The sequence below is a fragment of the Salvelinus sp. IW2-2015 genome, unplaced genomic scaffold, assembly GCF_002910315.2.
Source record: "Salvelinus sp. IW2-2015 unplaced genomic scaffold, ASM291031v2 Un_scaffold1114, whole genome shotgun sequence".
NCBI classification, from domain to species: Eukaryota; Metazoa; Chordata; class Actinopteri; order Salmoniformes; family Salmonidae; genus Salvelinus; species Salvelinus sp. IW2-2015.
This window is the reverse complement of record NW_019942733.1, coordinates 73,753-94,484: the sequence shown is the minus strand read 5'-3', so window position 1 is coordinate 94,484 and position 20,732 is coordinate 73,753. Positions and strand designations below refer to the sequence as shown.

The window sequence follows — 20,732 nt, the reverse complement described above, 5'->3', positions numbered from 1 at the left end:
TATTTTACTATTTTCTACAATTGCAAAAAATATAGTGAAGACACAAAAACTATGAAACAACACATGGAATCATGTTGTAACGAAAAAAGTGTTAAATAAATCAAAATATATTTTATATTTGAGATTCTCCAAGTAGCCACCCTTTGCCTTTGATGACCAGCGATTTGCAGAACCCCGGGCCAATTCTTCTTTCTATCCCCTCAACCCAGAGAGCTCCGATCACCTTGTGCGACACATCTCTCTACCCGACCATTCGTCTTGAAGGAATTGCCCACATCAACTCTCTGCAAGAAGATTCTGAGCACCATTTTGGCTTGTCTATCTTCTTTCACTCTAGCTAGCGTCTCATCACTCACCTCCCCATCTCCACTAATAACCGCATCTCAAATCCATTAAGATCACGGTTATACTTTTCCAATTGTCCGTGTTTATAAGGTTGAGTTTAGGATATTAGCTCTGCGATGTCCCTGGGCCGCGTCGTAAGAGAGCACCCCCACACCCCAGGGGGCGCAAAATCATAGGCGCTTTTGTGGCACATGTCAAGTGCTCTGTAGCCATGGGTAGTGATTAACGCGTACCCGGCTCTCTGCCCATTCGTCGTCGACATTTCTTTTATCGGCACTAGAATGTCGATTTGATGCTCTTCTGTTCTATTAGTTGGGTGTCCGTTTGTTCTTACCCGGATGTGGTCTGTCTTAACCTAGCGGTGCTCCAGCTAACTAACCACGCATAGTGATGACTATTAGTGCGTCTTGCACGACATGCATGTCTGTCCTTCTTCGACATGAGTGTTGATCAGTATTGCGACTTGTGTACTTGATCTTGTTGGTAGATCTGAGTGGAGTTAATCATATTGATGTGTTACAGATCGAGCGTGAGCCACCGCGTAGTCACCCTCCAGCTAGTGACCTCTGATAGACAACCCTTCGTTATCTTGAAATGACTCCGACACCATCCACCACTCATGCTCTGGATGACGCTCACCTCTGAAATAATGAATGGCCGCGCTTATCCAGAGATACAACTTCTGCTAGCTCGTACGATTTCCACTCTCCTTCAGTGCCCTAGAGCGCGTGAACAGAGACTTACCTTCTGCGACGAGGATCTGCAGAGAGAATGGTATAGACACCGACACCCCCACCAACACAGCGTGTGCCCAGCTACCATTACCCCTTGTTTCTGACACGATCTATATGCCTCAATCGATAGATTCCTCACGCACGCCCAGTTAATACCGCTCCCCAATAAGTGGTCTTTGTGTCCCCACGCTCTAGAGTAGCGCATGCAACAAGAGTTTTTGGATAGCCTTAGCCGATACCACTTCTATTCGCTAACAATATTCCTCTGTTTCACTCGAGGTTTCTAGTTTGATGTGGAGGTAAACCCAATTGTATCTTTGTTTTAAATGTGTCCTCACACGAATGGTTGTCGAAGCTCGCTTCTAATATTATAGCCTTGTGTTATTCGTTTGCCTGTTACTAGTTAATATAGAAACCTTGGTTTCAGGCAATGTCAAACATCAGAAGCCTCCTCCCTAAGTTTGGTGGTTATATCTCGCAGCTGCTGTTTTTTGAGCACATCTCAAGGGTCCTTGGACAAAACACCTACTGTTATAGTACCAACTTATGTGAACAACTGAATGGTCTGTGTATCCTAAGTTGATAACAAGAAATACACACCTAGAGACAAAATGTTACTAGAGATTCTAGCAACTACTTTCCCATAATCTGCACGCGAGCCTTAACATACCATTTCCGTTCAAGATTAGAAGTACAGCCAGATATAGAGGGAGAGGAGGAAGATGTAAGACCCTCCTAACAATAGCTCCGAAAAGCATGAGAGCACTGCAAACGGTTTATCTGTATCATACACCTTCTATTCTAGTTCAATCAAATATACCCCCAAATCACGAGTCTATTCGTATATTACATTCAATTCTTTAAACAGATTGAGACCTCTCGCCAGCACATATCTAGAACGAGCTCTCTCACTGGTTTGCCGGCCTGCTATCGACCCCCCCTTCCGCTCCCAGCTGTCACTGCCATCTGCGGACCACTCATCTCGCTGGAGCCATTTTCATGAGGAACACTCGGTGCGCGCCCATGTCATAGCGCTGTTACAGAGTGAGATACGATGGTCTGGTCTAGGGTTCACCTCAAAGACTAGTGAAAGGATCATGCGCTTAAACTCGCGACCACATCAGCGAGCTATTCCTGTTAACAAATCTCGAGTTCCTTAGATGTACCTCTCAATACGTCGCGACCATTTTCCATTACAAACATAGTTTAAACCCCAGCAGGTAGAACCCTTTAATACTCCTTTATTGTATGGTGGAATGTAACCACCACCTGCCGTTGCCCAAACCCCCTCCCTTAACATTGAAAAACTACGCAAGCATCTAGATATCTTTCTTACCCTTGGATATCACGTTTCATCAGTACCATACGCACAACTAAACATTACTACCCTCTGACGTGATTATCTCAAATGCAAGGTAGCAGCCACGAGAATCAGGTCTATTGCTCAGATTTTGCAACTGTATACTCCTCTACGTTATTTAGCGAGTCTGGCAAGAGCGCTACAAAACGCAACCAACCCCTCATAATCTACCATGTCAAACGCTTCCTAAAACACTTCTAAGCCAGAACGTCTCACCGAGCCCATTGCCTAGAAGTTAATCGAACCACATATGTCTGAGCATCTATTCACCATGAGAGGGAATTCTACCAGTGCGTGATATCCATAGGGAAAGTGATATCGACCTCTATGCCCCCACTATCGCCTCGACTATGAGGATTCCTTGTTCGTTGGTCAGCCTATCTTCTTATCAAGCGGCATAAAGCTGTCCCTCTTGCAGCCTACTGGATACATTCCCAGAGGCGAGTGGCCCCTCAGAGGGCCGGTCATTGACACATAAAAATGCAGAACGTAAACCGTGAGACAAGATAGTAGCGCCACCTTGTGCGACCAACGGTTCGCAGGAGCCCCCTGACTGGATCCGCTATTGTTGCACCTAAGCCAGGAGACTCAATCCGTGGAGACTAAGCTTTAAGCAGGCGATCAGTGAACTAGTCCCCCCCGATAACCGAAAACTTTTATGACAAATCTTCGTTCTAGGGTCGGATCGTACACGACACCTCGGCACTCACACTCCAGTTCGCCAGTACGAGCGACAAAGGCCGAGGTTGCCATTCACCAAGCTGCGTGTGAAATGATCCTCAACCATCGTATAGCTCTCTCAAAACTTCGCAAAATGGATATGTGGTGACACTGATCAGGAGTCCCACGATCTGGAGAAGCAGTTTACGAAGAGCTCTCCTCCTCTCAGCTGCGTCCACCCACAGCACTGAGGCTATCCCACTGTTAATGGGATAGTGATAAACCATGAGCAGTGGGACGTTCACAATTTAGAGCGTAGATAATGAGAGTCTCTGATACATCCAACATGATAATAATGGTGTGCTAATAAGCGTTAACTGGCTCACGTAGATGGCCTGTTTCTCTACTGACGACATTGTCTCTCTAGACATCACACCAACCCCGGCCAACATGTCTCACGCACTCCCTCGGCAAGTCTATACTGCTCCTAACAAGTCAAGTGCAGTGGACGTTTTTAGAGAGTTTCAACATTCCAACCTTGCTTCCACACGCTATTGGTCTGCACTTGTTAACCATCCCGGCAAGATCCGAACGTTGTTCAGATAGTATGACTGAAGTGGAGCCGAAGCCAAAACCCACTGTTGTGACCAATTGGACAAATCAGCTGGGACTTAGAACAAGATTACATGGCCTCCTCTCGTTTCATAAAAGACTAGTTCGGCTGCAGCCTATTGTGAGTAGACCTGAACCAACATCCACTGTTAATGGTAGTTAAATGGCAGTCGCTACTTATTCTAAGCAGCGTGATGTCTTATACAACCATCTCTCCTCTGGTAGTTAATCGCCGAGATGTCGCCTTTAATGAGGTCGAGATGAGAGACCGGTTCCTTCTCTGACAAGAGAGTGGGTCTGCAAAAACACCCTAGGACCCAACCAACCTTGTTAACCAGATCGCTATAATATCTATCCCTAAGCACCCTGCAGCTTATCGTACGATAGTCTTCGATTAGCCTAGAGTACTCAATACATAAACCAAGCTCTACTAATCTAGACGCGAGTTAATAGTATAATACACCTCGCGCCATGTGGCGGGCTAGTGTCATCTCGTTACGAGATTCTTCTCACTTAGGTCACCAGTCTCTACTCAGTCCTATCATAGCCGAACTGTATGTCATAACATTGCGGATATACGTGCGACGTTTTAGGAGATAGTTCCGTCAACATCCACTGTTAATGGTATATCTTAAATACATCTCGGCCACGATGTACGATAAAAGACTTATTGATGACTGATAGTGTCTGCCAAAGCACTCCAGCTCTGTTAATGGGATTAGTATCACTATGGCCACTCGCACGTGTCTATTCAGGACTTGCTTCGTCTCAACATTCCACGTTTAATATGTGATACTTTTTCCGAATGCCAAGGGTGCGCCGTTTTAGCCGATGTATATGTTCTCATATCATCCACGTATGAAATCTGCGCTCAGTGAGAGTTTACACCATGAACTATATCTGTTGCAGACAACGGATGTTTCGAAGTTGTCTACCATCACATGTGTTTACTAAGATCATGAGTTAGCAGTGCATGTGGCTCACTGGCACCCTCTTTTGCTTAAGAATGATTTCAACCATCACCTGTTAATGTGGATAGGTAATCATGGTCAGTGGCACTTTGTAGAGAGTTCTCAACATCCACTCGTTAATGGGATAGGTAACATGGCCAGGTTTGACGTTTTAGAGACTGTTTACCTAACAGCCACTGTTAATGCGGATAGTTAACATGGGCAGTGGCATGGTTTTAGACGATGTTTCACATCCAACTGTTAATGGGATAGTTAACATGGCAGTGGAGCGTCAGATTATTTCCCACTTTTAAAACTGTTTGGATAAACACCCTAGGTAAGTCAAAAATAAAGCTCATAAAAAAGTGAACTATCCCTTTAAGTGCACCCAACCGTTAAAACCTGACCGCTAAAACCAACCAGATAAATCTAACCGCTAACCAAAAAGCTAAACCAAACCGCTAAACCTAACGCTAAACCTAACCAGTAAAATCAAACCGCTAAACCAAACCGCTAAACCAAACCGCTAAACCTAACGCTAAACCAACCAGTAAATCTAACCGCTAAACCTGACCGCTAAACCTAACCGCTTAAACCAAACCGCTAAACCTAACCGCTAACCAACCGCTAAACTCCTACGCTAAACCGAACCGCTAAACCAACGCAAACCAAACCCGCTAAACCTAACCGCTAAACCTGAACGCTAAACCTGACCGCTAAACAACCGCTAAACCTAACCGCTAAACCAAACCGCTAAACCTAACAGCTAAACCAAACTACAACAGGCGCCGACAGAGATGGCCGCCTCGCTTCGCGTTCCAGGAAAATATGCAGTATTTTTTTTTTTTTTATGTGTTATTCCTACATTGGTACCCCAGGTAATCTTAGGTTTCATTACATACAGCGGGAGGAACTACTGAATATAAGAGCAAGTCAACTCACCATCGTTACAACCAGGAATATGACTCTCCCGAAGCGGATCCTGTGTTTTGCCTTCCACCCAATACAATGGATCTGATCCCAGCCGGCGACCCTAAACAACGACGCCGTAAAAAGGGCAAACGAACAAGCGGTCTCCTGGTCAGGCTTCGGAGTGGGCACATCGCGCTCCACTCCCTAGCATACTACTCGCCCAATGTCCAGTCTCTGACAACAAGGTTGATGAAATCCGAGCAAGTGGAACATTCCAGAGAGACATCAGCGATTGTAACGTTCTTTGCTTCACGGAAACATGCTTCACTCGAGAGACGCTAACGGAGTCGGTGCAGCCAGCTGGTTCTTCACGCATCGCGCCACAGAAACAAACATCTTTCTGGTAAGAAGAGGGGCGGGGGTGTATGCCTTATGATTAACGAGACGTGGTGTGATCATAACAACATACAGGAACTCAAGTCATTCTGTCACCTGATTATGAATTCCTCAACAATCAAATGTCGACCGCATTATCTACCAAGGGAATTCTCTTCGATTATAATCACAGCCGTATATATTCCCCCCAAGCAGACACATCGATGGCCCTGAACGAACTTTATCTGACTCTTTGTAAACTGGAAACCACACACCCTGAGGCTGCATTCATCGTAGCTGGGGATTTTAACAAGGCTAATCTGAAAACAAAATCCTAAATTCTATCAGCAATCGATTGTGCTACCAGGGTGGTAAAACCTTGGATCATTGTTATACTAACTTCCGCGACGCATATAAGGCCCTCCCCCCCTCCTTCGGAAAAGCTGACCACGACTCCATTTTGTTGCTTCCAGCCTACAAACAGAAACTAAAACAGCAAGCTCCCCCGCTCAGGTCTGTTCAACGCTGGTCGACCAATCTGATTCCACGCTTCAAGACTGCTTCGATCACGTGGATTGGGATATGTTCCGCATTGCGTCCAACAACAACATTGACGAATACGCTGATTCGGTGAGCGAGTTCATTAGAAAGTGCATTGACGATGTCGTACCCACAGCAACGATTAAAACATTCCCAAACCAGAAACCGGTTGATGGCAGCATTCGCGTGAAACTGAAAGCGCGAACCACTGCTTTTAACCAGGGCAAGGTGACCGGAACATGACCGAATACAAACAGTGTAGCTATTCCCTCCGCAAGGCAATCAAACAAGCTAAGTGCCAGTATAGAGACAAAGTAGAGTCGCAATTCACAGCTCAGACACAAAGAGATATGTGGCAGGGTCTAACAGTCAATCACGGATTACAAAAAGAAAACCAGCCCGTAGCGGACCAGGATGTCTTGCTCCGCAGACAGACAAAATAACTTTTTGCTCCGCTTTGAGGACAATACAGTGCCACTGACACGGCCCGCTACCAAAACCTGCGGCTCTGCTTCACTGCAGCCGAGGTGAGTAAAACATTTAACATGTTAACCCCGCCAAGGCTGCAGGCCAGACGGCATTCCCAGCCGCGTCCTCAGAGCATGCGCAGACCAGTTGCTGTGTGTGTTTAAGACATATTCAATCAATCCTTATCCCAGCGTCTGCTGTCCCACATGCTTCAAGAGGCCACCATTGTTCCTGTTCCCAAAAAGCTAAGGTAACTGAGCTAAACGACTGCCGCCCCGAGCACTCACATTCCGTCATCATGAAGAGTGCTTTGAGAGACTAGTCATAGGACCATATCACCTACCACCCTACCTTGACACCCTAGACCCACTCCAATTTGCTTACCGACCCAATAGGTCCACAGACGACCAATCGCACCACACTGCACATTCCCTAACGCCATCTGGACAAGAGGGAATACCTATGTGAGAATGCTGTTCATCGACTATACAGCTCAGCATTTAACACCAGTAGTTACCCTCCAAACTCGTCATCAAGTCGAGACCTGGGTCTCCGGACCACCGCCCTGTGCTACTGGGGTCCTGGACTCTTCCTGACGGATCCGCCCCCAGGTCGGTGAGCGGTAATGGTAACAACATCTCCACCCCGCTGATCCCTCAACACTGGGCGCCCCACAAGGTGCGTTCTGAGCCCTCTCCTGTACTCCCTGTCTCACCCACGACTGCGTGGCCATGCAGCCCTCCAATCTCACATCATCAAGTAGTTGCGGATGACACTACAGTGTTCAGGCTTGATTACCAACAACGACGAGACGGCCTCACAGGGAGGAGGTGCAGGGCCCTCGCCTGAAACTGACGTGCAAACAAACCGCTAAACCTAACCTAGCTAGAGGGACACCGCTGTAGCCGGCTCAACCAGACCTGCGTCAAGAACACAGCGATCGCTTAAAGCCTGCGCGTAAACCTGACGCTAACGTAGCTAAAACCTGGACCGCCACGCTAACTCCAGCTAAACCATGTACCGCTAAACCTAACCGTAAACCTAACGCTAATGACAGACGCAATACGAAACGCATACCAATAGTGAAATGAGCGAATCTTCCACTTATGCAATCTGAACTGATAGAAGCTATAGCATGTCTTTCATAGGATTCGTCCATGAATAAATGTAGACAGAACGAGTGCTGACAGAGTAATTCGATTGATCACATCACTGCCTAGTTTAAGATCGATGGCGCGTACTACAGCATTAACGTTGTCTCCAATCCAGAAGCAGAGAGAACCACAATTAACACAGCAGTCGCAAGTGGCACAGATCATAGTATCTTTAATTTATTGCACTACATAGGGATAGGACTCCTGTCCTCTAGCCAATAAGTAGTCTAGCACGTATGATAGTAGTGCTACTACCTGAACTTGCCTACGTCTAACCAAAGGTAAAACACTAAATTAAAGTGTAATTAAAAATAATTAGGTAATACGGATGCCATTGTCAGATGCAGATTAGTACGAGATGATTCATCATATCAACATGTGACTTGAACAAGTATAACACCAAACGACCCAGAGCTCTCTCTACTGTGGACTAGCGACTACTGCCAACTTGGGATATACACACGAAATTGTGGTGCTGCCTGTATGCCTTCTAATCTAGCGAAGGTGAAGCTTGCTGGAACGTTGATGTCAGAGGTTATTTATGCCAGATGACTAGGTATCGTAGGATAGAACAATGCTAGAGTTGAAGACCCAGCGTGCTTTTTTTACCAGAGTATAGTAGGTGGTAAGAAGGGTGAGAATGCCACGCTGTTTACGAGAAATAAACCAAGCATAGCTTACATGTATGGGATATCTATGTGTCATTATGACTCATTTACTATGGTCCCGGCTGTCTAAACATGAACACTCGCAAGAGAGGAACTCACCAACAGCACCCGTTGATGTCACATTCCGTAGCATGGTTGTTACACTCACTACTGGGAGCACTATGCGCCCCTCGAACAGGATCCCCCCGATCGCGATAGAACAGATGAATCTATTGGATACAAAACAGCCATGAGAAACGAAACAATTAACACTCATTTAGCCGATGTCGTCGTGTTGTTACCCAAAGTTACGATCACAGTAAAGCACAGGTATCCTACGTAGATTGGTGGTTGGCTGATATAGTCGACTTGGATCTCTAGTATCCATCCAGACAGTAGAGGTCCGAGTGGTGGGTTCATTGAACTATAGGATGGACGAGGGTCTCACTTGTATTGGCTGGAATGGAGAAATAATTGGAACAGAGTCAAACCTGGTTTCACATAGGATTGTAGTTGGTTCTTATAGATCCGCTTGTCACTTCATTCCGATTTCGGCAAGCCATAACAACATGAGTCGCACGCCTTCCTATGCATCTACAGCTCTCCATCAGCCACTCTTGAATTCTGACACACTAGTACTTCAAGTCCAAATACCGAAGACAACCTATAACAATAATCATTTAGCCGATTGTTGTCCTGAATGACCACATAGTAAAACACGTATTGCAAAAATATGTGGATGAAGCCCCACACTACCTTTCAGTGCTAACGACTATGCCTCTTCTTCCCACCTCTAACAACCAAGCAACTGAAACAGCATAATGGAAGCTGTTCTTTTACAATGGATACAGCTCAACATCGATTAACAAACTAGACGTAGACACCCGTACATAGTAAACAGTATCAATTGCCATCGTCACATGACCTGGGTTATTGACCTCATACAGGAGTGCCAGAGCAGTAGCGCCAGGGACACTCACCACTGCACCACGTCCCCAGGGACGCATGGAATGTGTTATGTAAGCTAATTGATGTCTACCACTAGCTCCAGAGATGGGTACACGGTGCTCCACCTGAGTTCACCCACTGCTGGCGCTGGCTATTGAGGTAGACCTCTGATTCCTCAGCCCGGCCACGTCGGCCAGTGCAGTCATGCAGCTCGTCCTGATCCACCCTCTGGACCGTGTGCAGGTCTACCAAAGCCTTGGCACGAGCTCCACAGAAACATGCTGCTCACGCAGGGGCGTCAGCAAGAGCTGCTGGGGGCACTGACGGCAGGGTCCTTCCGTTCCCGGAAGGCACATCCAAACAAGGTAGTTAGCAACACATTTTGATTTACCATGACGACTGAAATGTAGGTTCAAATAAGTAAGTAGATGTGTCCAAACTTTTGACTGGTACTGTACTTAATAACAGTTTACATGGGGAAATTATACGTGAAACTCAAGTACAATACATTAATACTAGTCTCAACTATTTAACTAATAGTTTTTTTGTATTATTTGTTCATCTTCTAACTTTGACATCTAGGTGTGCTAACGGTTACCAAGGCGACCCGACGGTGGCAGACCAGGAGTGCGTGGTGTGTGAGTGTAACGGTAACGTGGACCCCTGGGAGCCGGGCCACTGTGACACTAGCAGCGGTGTGTGTCTGAAGTGTCACAGCCACACCAGCGGAGACCAGTGTGAGAGGTGTGAGGACAGCTACTACGGTGACGCCATCACCGCCAAGAACTGCCAGGGTAAGAGAGCCATGGTGGTGGTGGTGATGATGGTGAGGAGGAGGAAGATGATGAAGAGGAGGAGGATGATTATTGCCCTTTTAGTGGATTCTTCCACAGATCCCCACAARGTTATATTTACACAATAAGCAACATCCACCATGTACTGAACATACTAGTTAACAGAGACACCAGCATCTATCTAACTGTAGTCTATGATATGTACTGAACTCCATCACAGAATGACACAGTGAGAATAGACAGAAAATAGACACTTTTGCACGTTTCTGAGTAGCAGTTAGCAAGTCAGAGGAATGCTGAGTGAAGGACGTGGCCAACCAAGCACAGATGAAATCTCAACTTTGACCTACATCTGCTTCCACCCCGGCCCCAACATCACATTTTAGACCTAATCCTAACAATAAGGTCTGTTATGGGTCAGGAACCATATTCATCTCAGGGTAGCAGTGCTGATCTGGGATCAGGTCCCACCTTATCCATGTAATCTTATTCATTATGATCTAAAAGGTAAGACTGATCCTAGATCAGCACTCCCTTTCTGAGACGCATTGTGAATACAGACCCAGACATGTTACCCCCGGCATTGTGATGTCAAAGGTCAGGTTAAATCCCTGTCTGAATATGATATGGCATGGGACCTGGCCTCTCAGGGCAGCTTATGAACAGCTTATGAAGTCTTAGAACCATCACATGAAGCTGTATAATCCCCTTAGCCTTTGGGTATGGTAATACTGCAGGCTTCTCCTTCCCAGACCTGGTTTTGTGACAATGTCTGCGTTCTACAACATTGACAATACATTTATRTTATGACAATAGGAATGTGGTATTTACAGGGAGATATGTGGATGGATTCAGTCATCACCTAGAATGGAACTTATTTGGCCATCAAACATGGTCCAAAATATTATGATGGATGTGCAATTTTACTTCAGATGTGTGTGTTTCATTCTCMTGAAAGACAACTGTAGAATAGCTCTTTATAATGGATAGAGGGACATCTAGGGGAACATCGCAATACTGCAAGGCTTGCATACCTTCACCCGTTCAGCCTCATTTCACTAAACTTGCTAAGAAGTCTGCATATTGTTTATACTACATGAAAAACAAACAGTATTCTATCATCACGATGGATCTTTGAGAACTGTGTGAACTCTCACCTCACCGGTATTCTTTTCAACACAAAGAGCATGAGTCCTGGTGTTATTAACATGTATGTTACGACTATGTTTTGCTACCTATTTCTCCACTGCGTGTAGCTTGTGGTTGCCATGAAAAAGGGTCGTACTCGGGAGTGTGTGACCTGCTCACTGGACAGTGTACCTGCAAACCCAACGTGGTGGGAGAGAAGTGTGACCAGTGTCAGGTATGTAGATTGTATAGCATTCTCTGTGCTCACGTACCAAAGGGCCAAGAGTTTTTCTGGCTATATGGTCGAGTCACGTGGCCAGTCCCTTCTACCCTCCTAGTCTATTTTCCCTGTAATTCCTCCCAACTCTCCACTCCCACACCTCTCTACATGGAATGAGTATTTGGAATTTGGAAGCAGATACTAAGTTACTAACYCCAGCCCAGTCCATTGGAACGCTTAGTTCTCAGAGGGTGTCCAAGGTCTCCCGCTTCTTTCCTCCCTGCGTCCCGCTTCCCACACCCGCCTTCCAATAGAGCCCAGCTGGTCGGAAGGCAGTCCAATGTTTTGGATATATTCATTAACAGGGTCAGCTTATCTATCGCCTCCCTGTTAGAGAGGGGGGGGGGAGGAGGAGGGGGACAGAGACATATTTTGTAGATTGTTTTTAGGGCAGTAGCGGGGCTTATTTGCTCGAGGTGGGGGGAGGGGAGCTCTTTGGCTGGGCAGGGGCTGTTCAAATGTAACCAAAACACATGGATTTTAAACACCTAGAGATCCTTATCTAGAGAAAACAGTAGAGCAATCTTGGACTTTTCTCTCAATAAGTTTAATTAATTTTGCATTCCAATTGGGGATATAGATATAGATGATATAGATATAGATATTGATAATAGAGATATTGATAGATGGGGATGGAAGAGGGTTAGCAGTTTCTCTCTAATCCCAGAATCAGATGCTCTGGCTGTGGTAAATTCTGACCCAAGGCCTGGCTGTCTGGTTCCTGGTTCTCCATTGGGTCCAACTTGGACTGAGAGTTGACCGTTTTGACAGAGAGGACTGATGGAGACAGATGAGTAATATAACAGGAGATAAGAAGTACTTCCTGCCTGTTCATGTTTGGTGACATTGAGACCCCCTGATTGATAGTGACGATGTCATTGGACACGTAGAAGTGTTGCGTCTAACGTCGCTTGGCCTCCTGCTACATGCTCTCTATCAAGGAAACAGACTCAGAGTAATGTGCACATTTTATGTCTGGATATACTTGTATTGATGTTTTACAGCTTAATAAAGTTTGAATGAAAGATCAAGAGGGTTCTCAGAATTATGCTGCTTAGTTGATGAAATTTGCTAAGAATTTGTGTTTTCGTCTGCGTTTTCCAGGTGGGCTTCCACGGTCTTCTCAACGGACAGGGGTGCAGAGAATGTGACTGTATCCAGTCAGGATCTGTGTCCATGGCCTGTGAGGAAGATGGGAGGTGCCAATGCATCCCAGGGGTGGCGGGGGACAAGTGTGACCGCTGTCATCACAGTTACTTTAACTACCAGGGCAGCGGCTGTACACGTAAGGCCACAAACATTACCCAAACTTTACCAGACATTTACATCTGAGTTTCATTCTGATCTGAACTGACCATAATGCTCTCTCCACCCACCCACCCACCCTCTCTCTCTCTCTCTCTCTCTCTCTCTCTCTCTTTCTCTCCATCTTCATATCTCTCTTTCTCTCTCTCTCCATCTCCATCTCTCTCTTTCTCTGTCTCTTCATCTCTCTCTTTCTCTCTCTCTTCATCTCCATCTCTCTTTCTCTCTCTCTTCATCTCCATCTCTCTCTTTCGTCATCTCTCTCTCTACATCTCCATCTCTCTCTCTCTTTTGTTCTCCCTCTCCATCTCTCTCTCTCCATCTCTCTCCATCTCTCTCTCTCTCTCTCTCTACTCCCCCCATCAGAGTGTGAGTGTGCCCACACCCATGGCAACTGTAACATGACAACAGGCGAGTGTATCTGTCCTCCCCACACCAGAGGAGAGAAGTGTGATCTGTGTGAGGAAGGTCACTGGGGTCACGACACTGTGACAGGCTGTAAGGTAAAACCTACCTCTCCAACTGGAAATGTAGAAGCCTTTATAAGGCCTACATAGCCCTACATATACCTTTTTAATGCCTACATAGATGCTTCATAAGTTATAACTGTAACAAGCAAATTCATATAACATAAAAGGTGCTTATTAAAGCTCATCTTTGCCCCTTTGTTCCTAGTCATGTAACTGCAGTGAGATGGGCAGCTATGCCACCCAGTGTGGCATCACCAACGGGCAGTGCCAGTGCCGCTCTGATTTCGCTGGGCAGAACTGTGACCGCTGTGCCATGGGCTACAGGGGCTACCCAGAATGCACGGTGTGCAACTGCAACATCAACGGCACCAGAGAGGAGTTCTGTGATGAAGAAGTGGGCGTGTGCAGCTGTGAGGCCCCAGGGAACTGTGTGTGCAAGGTACTTCAACTGTTGGTGAAATTAGTTGAGTGAACAAACAGTAATCGTCCATATGATGGAATATCATATCCCTTATGGCCTATGATAGTGTTGTGTTTTATTGTGTCCGTACTAAGTATGTTGTCTATTTTAATTCAYTGGTCTCTGGTTGCCAGGACAATGTGGGCGGAGGTGGCTGTGATGAGTGTAAGAAGGGAACCATGGGCCTATCTGTTTCTAACCCGGCCGGCTGCAGCCCCTGCTTCTGTTTCGGGGTCTCCTCAGACTGTGAGGAGCTGGGTGGGATGGTCCGRGTGCCGGTGAGTACAATCCACTTATCCAAACCCTCATCATCCTGGGGTCTGTTCAGTGAATTGAAACATTCAKAACGCTGACGATAGAAATGTGCTGAATAGGCCCCCTTGCGCACAAACGTCAGTTCAACGTCTAGTTTGGTTGAGTTTTCAACTAACGTGAATTCAACGTGAAATCAACAAAAAGGTAACCATGTCATTGAATTTAGGTTCAAAGTTGGGTGAAAAAATAGGAAATGCCCTTTACGTTGATGACTTTTTGCAAATCCAATCAGTTTTCCATGTTGATTCAACGGCATCACATAGATTTTTGGGGTTGAAATAATGCAGAAACAATGTTGATTCAACCAGTTTTTCCCCAGTGGGGAACGATCACTCTACACTATTTACCCTGACAGATGAATATGTCTGTTTGGCACAATGCATTTTCTACCTGAATGTTTTATACTGTTGCACCCTCTGGATKTTTTATTTTCCATTGCAAAMCGTTTTAAAACRTGTGCCTGCTACTGACTATTACCCTGGTTTCCTGTTTTAGTYCCGCCCAACTGCTTCCTCTTGTGGCTATGCTAACAGGATTGAGAAACTGTCTGCCATTGTCTGAAGGTGTTGAGCGGCCTTCATTCCGCCACGTCTATATGAAATGATGGCACATTCTTTGAAACAAAATACGTTTTATTCTTTCTAGTTGTTGTCTGGGATTGGAATACCTTTGTTTAGTGATACTCTTATGTTCTTTATACAACAATACTGTATAATAACTTGGCTTCTATTTGTCTGGTTTATCTCAGAATCATTTTCTCTGTCTTGTTTATAACCTCGTTAGCCAAGAAACAACCTGCATATCAAATCTAACAATGGATCGTGCTTAGAGCCTGGATTTCTTCCTGAAAATGCGTTATTACCAGGAMGATATCATCTATTTCTGAGTTCAAAGCTATTTGGTCAGGTGTAACCAGACAATGATTTGGCCCATGGGCGGCAGGTAGCCTAGTGGTTAGAGCGTTGGTGCCAGTAACCGAAAGGTTGCTAGATCAAATCCCCGAGCTGACAAGGTAACAATCTGTCGTTGTCACGTTCGTTGTATTGATGAGACCAAGGCGCAGCGTGAGATGAATACATCTTCTCATTTAATGAAACGAAGAACACTTAAACAAACTTACAAAACAACGTGAAGCTATATATGAAAAGTGCAGACACAGGCAACTAACACATAGACAATCACCCACGAAATACTCAAAGAATATGGCTGCCTAAATAGGTTCCAATCCAGCCGACAACGATAAACAGCTGCCTCTAATGAGAACCAATCTGGCAACCATAGACATATAACTACCTAGACTAGTCAAAACCCATAGACATACAAACACCCCTAGACAAAGACAAAACTAAACAAACCACCCTTGTCCACCCTGAACCTAACAAAATAATAAAGAAAACAAGAATACTAAGGTCAGGGAGTGACTGTCGTTCTGCCCTGAACAAGGCAGTTAACCCACTGTTCTAGACGTTATTTGTAAATGAGAATTTGTTCTTAACTGACTTGCCTAGTTTAAAAATCAAATGATAATTCTCCAGCTGTATACTATCTCATCTGTCTGGATGAGAACAATATCTGTATCCTATTACTCGTCAATGCTCCTAATTAGCTCATTTTATTGGAACAATAGAGGAGAAAATGAAATGCCTAGAAAGATACCCAATAGGATGCCATCTGTTGTGGTGGCGACCGCTTAGTGATGCCACGTACGGTGCCGCTCAAGGACACACGTGCCCTGTGTAGCACCCCCCCGGCCCCTCAGACAGAGGGAATCTGAAAGACCACAGATGTAGCTAGCGGGTTATCTATTTCCTGGTCATAATTTGTGATAAGAGATGGCACAGTGAGCTGGCTGTAAATCAGTGGAGCTGCTGAGGGGAGGTTGGCTCATAAAATGGATGGAACGGAGCGAATGGATGGCATTGAACACATAGAAACATGTTTGAGATATATTTGATCCCATTCCATCACCTCCTGTGCTTAGACCTCATCTCCTGATGGGAGGAGAAAGCAAATATGTATGTGTGTGTGTGTGTGTGTGTGTGTGTGTGTGTGTGTGTGTGTGTGTGTGTGTGTGTGGTGTGTGTGTGTGTGTGTGTGTGTGTGGTGTGTGTGTGGTGTGTGTGTGTGTGTGTGTGTGTGTGTGTGTGTGTGGTGTGTGTGTTGTTGTGTGTGCGTGTGTGGTGGTGCGTGTGTGTGTGTTGGGGGGTTGCATCTGTGAGTGAGTGTGTGTGTGTGTGGGTCTGCATCTGCATGTGTGTGTGTTTGTCTATGCACATACTCATGTGTTTGTGTGTATCTATCTGCATACAGATCACACTGGGTTCTGACCCAGAGCTGCTGCGTGTGGTCAGTCAGAGTGACCTCCAGGGCAGTGTAGTGGGGGTCTACTACCAGAACCCAGACATGCTGCTAGACACTAGGGACATAGAGACCCCCAGCCTGGCTGGACCCTACTACTGGAGGCTGCCTAAACACTACCAGGGAAACAAGGTGCAGTACACCTCACATCAATGTTACCTCATGAAGTGACTACAGTGCCCTCCWCTAATATTGGCACCCTTGGTAAATATAAGCAAAATGGGCTGTGAAGAAAATGTCTTTGCTGTTTATCCTGTTGCTCTTTCATTCAAAATATTCACAAATATCGAACGTTTAATTTAAGTAAAATGATTGGAAAAAATAAATGTGAAATAAATATTTTTCTCCGAAACATGTGTGCCACAATTATTGGCACACCTAGAAATGTTTATGAGTAAAATCTAACTGAAGTATATTCCCATTCATATTTTACGATTTTAAGTTCACCTTAGTGATTAGGAACACTTAAGTGGTAAGCCATGACTTCCTGTTTCACTGGGGTATAAATATGAGGTGACACACAGACCAAGTTCCCATAATCATCCATCACTATGGGAAAGACCCGAGAATACAGTAATGATGTGAGACAAAAGGTTGTTGAGCTGCACAAATCAGGAAATGCCTAGAAGAAAATAGCTCAATGGTTGAAAATGCCCATTTCCACTATCAGGGCAATAATGAAGTTTAAAGCAACTGGAGATGTTAACAATGGGCCTGGAAGAGAAAGTGTGTCTATATTGACCCCACGCACAGTCAGGAGGATGGTTCGAATGGACAAAACATATCCAAGGATCACAGCTGGAGAATTGCAGACGTTAGTTGGGTTTTGGGGTCAGAAAGTCTCCAAACTACGATCAGACGTCACCTACGTAACCACAAGTTGTTTGGGAGGGTTGCCATAAAAAAGCCTTTGCTGTCATCAAACAGCAAACTCAAGCGCCTACAGTTTGCCCAACGTTACTGGAACTTTCAGTGGGACCAGGTTCTATGGTCAGATGAGACCAAAATAGAGCTTTTTGGAAACAAACACCAGAGGTGGGTTTGGTGTAGACAGAAAATATAGATATACAGAAAAGTACCTCATCCCCACTGTGAAGTATGGTGGTGGATCTTTGATGTTGTGGGGCTGTTTTTCTTCCAACGGTCCTGGACAACTTGTTAGGATACATGSTATCATGGACTATATCAAGTACCAGCAGATATTAAATCAAAACCTGACTGCCTCTGCTAGGGAGCTTAAACTAGGTCGTGGTTGGATCTTCMRGCAGGACAATGATCCAAAGCACACCTCAAAATCAATACAAAAACAGTTCACTGACCACAGAATCAAGGTTTTGCCATGGCCATCCCAGTCCCCTGACCTGAACMSCATAGAAAACCTGTGGGATGAGCTGAAGAGGATAGTCTACAAGTGTGGACCTCRGAATCTGAAGGATCTGGAGAGATTCTGTACGGAAGGAATGGTCTCAGATCCCTTGCCATGTGTTCTCCAACCTAATTATGCATTATAGGAGAAGACAGAGCTGTTATCTTGGCAAAGGGAGGTTGCACAAAGTATTGAATGAAGGGGTGCCAATAATTGTGGCACACATATATTTGAGAAAAATAGTTGTTTTATGCTAATCATTTATTTTTTCTTTCAATTATTTTACTTTAATTAAAGGTTAGATTTTTGTGAATATTTTGAATGAAAGACCAAGAAGATAAACAATAAAGATATTTTTTCACAGCCTGTTTTGCTCATATTTACCAAGGGTGTCAATATTAGCGGAGAGCACTGTATATGAGACTTCAGACCTGGGTTCCAATAGTATTTGTTTTCTTTCAAATAGCTGCAGTTGACTGAGCTTGTYTGGTGCAATAGAACCAATGGAATAGTCACTTGGTACATATAATATCTCAAATATACTCAACCTTTCTTCTCTTCTCTTTCTAGTTGTTGTCATACGGAGGGAAGCTATCCTACGTGGTGGCGTTCTATGCTATGGATGGGGCCGGCCTGGCCAACTACGAGCCTCAGGTCCTGATGAGGGGGGGTCATCTGGGGAAGCAGGTCATCTACATAGACATGCCTGCCCCTGACAACGGGGTAACAACCCGTCAGGACGTCCCACTGACCGAGGTAAAAAGGAGACCAGAAGGCCTAAAGCTGGAGTACATTTACGTCATTTAGCAGACGCTCTTATCCAGAGCGACTTACAAATTGGAAAGTTCATACATATTCATCCTGGTCCCCCCGTGGGGAATGAACCCACAACCCTGGCGTTGCAAGCGCCATGCTCTACCAACTGAGCCACACGGGAGTAGTCTGATTATCTGGGGTTCGAACCCACATGCTAAAATAATGTTTTATCCGGCTGAGCTAAAGCCTACAAATCCTACTAATAATATCATTAATAATATCATATAATTATAAAAAAAGTATATGTTATAATGTAACTAATATAATGCTTTGATTTCTCTTGAGCAGCACAAGTGGAAGTATTTCAACTCTGTGTCAGAGAAAGCTGTGAGTCACTCTGACTTCATGGCAGTCCTGAGCAACAATCGAGTCATACATCAAGGCCCTGTATGGTAACAGGGCTGCAGGCAGAGCAGGTTAACACACACCACACACACACACCACACACACACACACACACACACAACACACACACAAACACACAAGTCACAACACACAACTTTTTGTGTCATAATCAATATTGTATTTGTCTTTTCCTTTAGAACTATCCAATATCACTATGGATACGGCCCTAGAGGCGGAGCAAGGGTTTGGAGGGGATATGGAGTTGGCGAGTCTGGATTGAGACCTGTGAGTCGTCAGCTGGCCTATGCTGGACTGTCCCTGCCAGGTCAGACTGCTTTAAGACAGTTTTTTCCACATCTCTCTTGAGGTGCACGATCGTTCGTGACATTGACAGACATCTTATCTTCTTACCACAATTCTTCCGTCCACACCCAGTCTTTCTTCCCTCAACACCAGTCTTTCTTCCCTCAACACCAGTCTTTCTTCCCTCAACACCAGTCTTTCTTCCCTCAACACCAGTCTTTCTTCCATTCTAGCGATATCATGTCATTTCCAAATACACTATTTCCAGGTCACAGTTGTAARTGAGAACTTGTTCTCAACTGRCCTACCTGGTTAAATAAAGGTGAAATAAAAAATGTAATAAAATATATACAAAAGCATGTGGACACCCCTTCAAATRAGTGGATTCGGCTGTAGAGTTGGCAGTAGAATGGCCTTACTGAAGAACTCAGTGACTTTCAGTTCGTCAAATTTATGCCCCGCTAGAGCTGSCCCGGTCAACTGGAAGTGCTGTTATTGTGAAGTGGAAACGTCTAGGAGCAACAACGKTCACACAAGCTCACAGAACGGGACCGCCGAGTGCTGAAGCGCATAGCGCACAGAAATCTGCTGTCCTTGGTTGCAACACTCACTAAYGAGTTCCACATTGCCTCTGGAAGCAACATCAGCACAATAACTTTTTGGGGGGGAGCTTAATGAAATGGGTTTCCATGGCCAAGCAGCCACACACAAGCCTAAGATTACCATGCGCAATGCCAAGCGTCGGCTGGAGTGGTGTAAAGCTGGCCGCCATTGGACTCTGGAGCAGTGGAAACATGTTCTCTGGAGTGATGAATCACGCTTCACCATCTGGCAGTCTGACAGATGAATCTGGGTTTGGCAGATGCCAGGAGAACTCTACCTGCCCCAATGCATAGTACCAACTATAAAGTTTGGAGGAGGAATAATGGTCTGGGGCTGTTTKTCATGGTTCGGGCTAGGCCCCTTAGTTCCAGTGAAGGGAAATTATAACACTACAGTATACAATGACAATCTAGACTATTATGTTTTTCCAAATATGTGGCAACAGTTTGGGGAAGGCCCTTTCCTGTTTCAACATGACAATACC

The 20,732-nt window shown here is 45.2% G+C and overlaps 1 protein-coding gene across 1 annotated transcript in view; it reads left to right on the top strand.

Annotated features, from left to right (window-relative positions):
- The window catches only part of LOC112069775 (laminin subunit alpha-1-like), a 144,929-nt gene that overhangs the window by 86,982 nt on the left and 37,215 nt on the right, over nt 1–20,732 (top strand). The window contains 10 exon segments of the mRNA XM_070438690.1: nt 10,288–10,499; nt 11,756–11,862; nt 13,012–13,192; nt 13,579–13,715; nt 13,888–14,121; nt 14,277–14,420; nt 16,768–16,947; nt 18,752–18,937; nt 19,286–19,379; nt 19,540–19,603. Coding sequence (XP_070294791.1) covers nt 10,288–10,499; nt 11,756–11,862; nt 13,012–13,192; nt 13,579–13,715; nt 13,888–14,121; nt 14,277–14,420; nt 16,768–16,947; nt 18,752–18,937; nt 19,286–19,379; nt 19,540–19,603 — 1,539 coding nt within the window.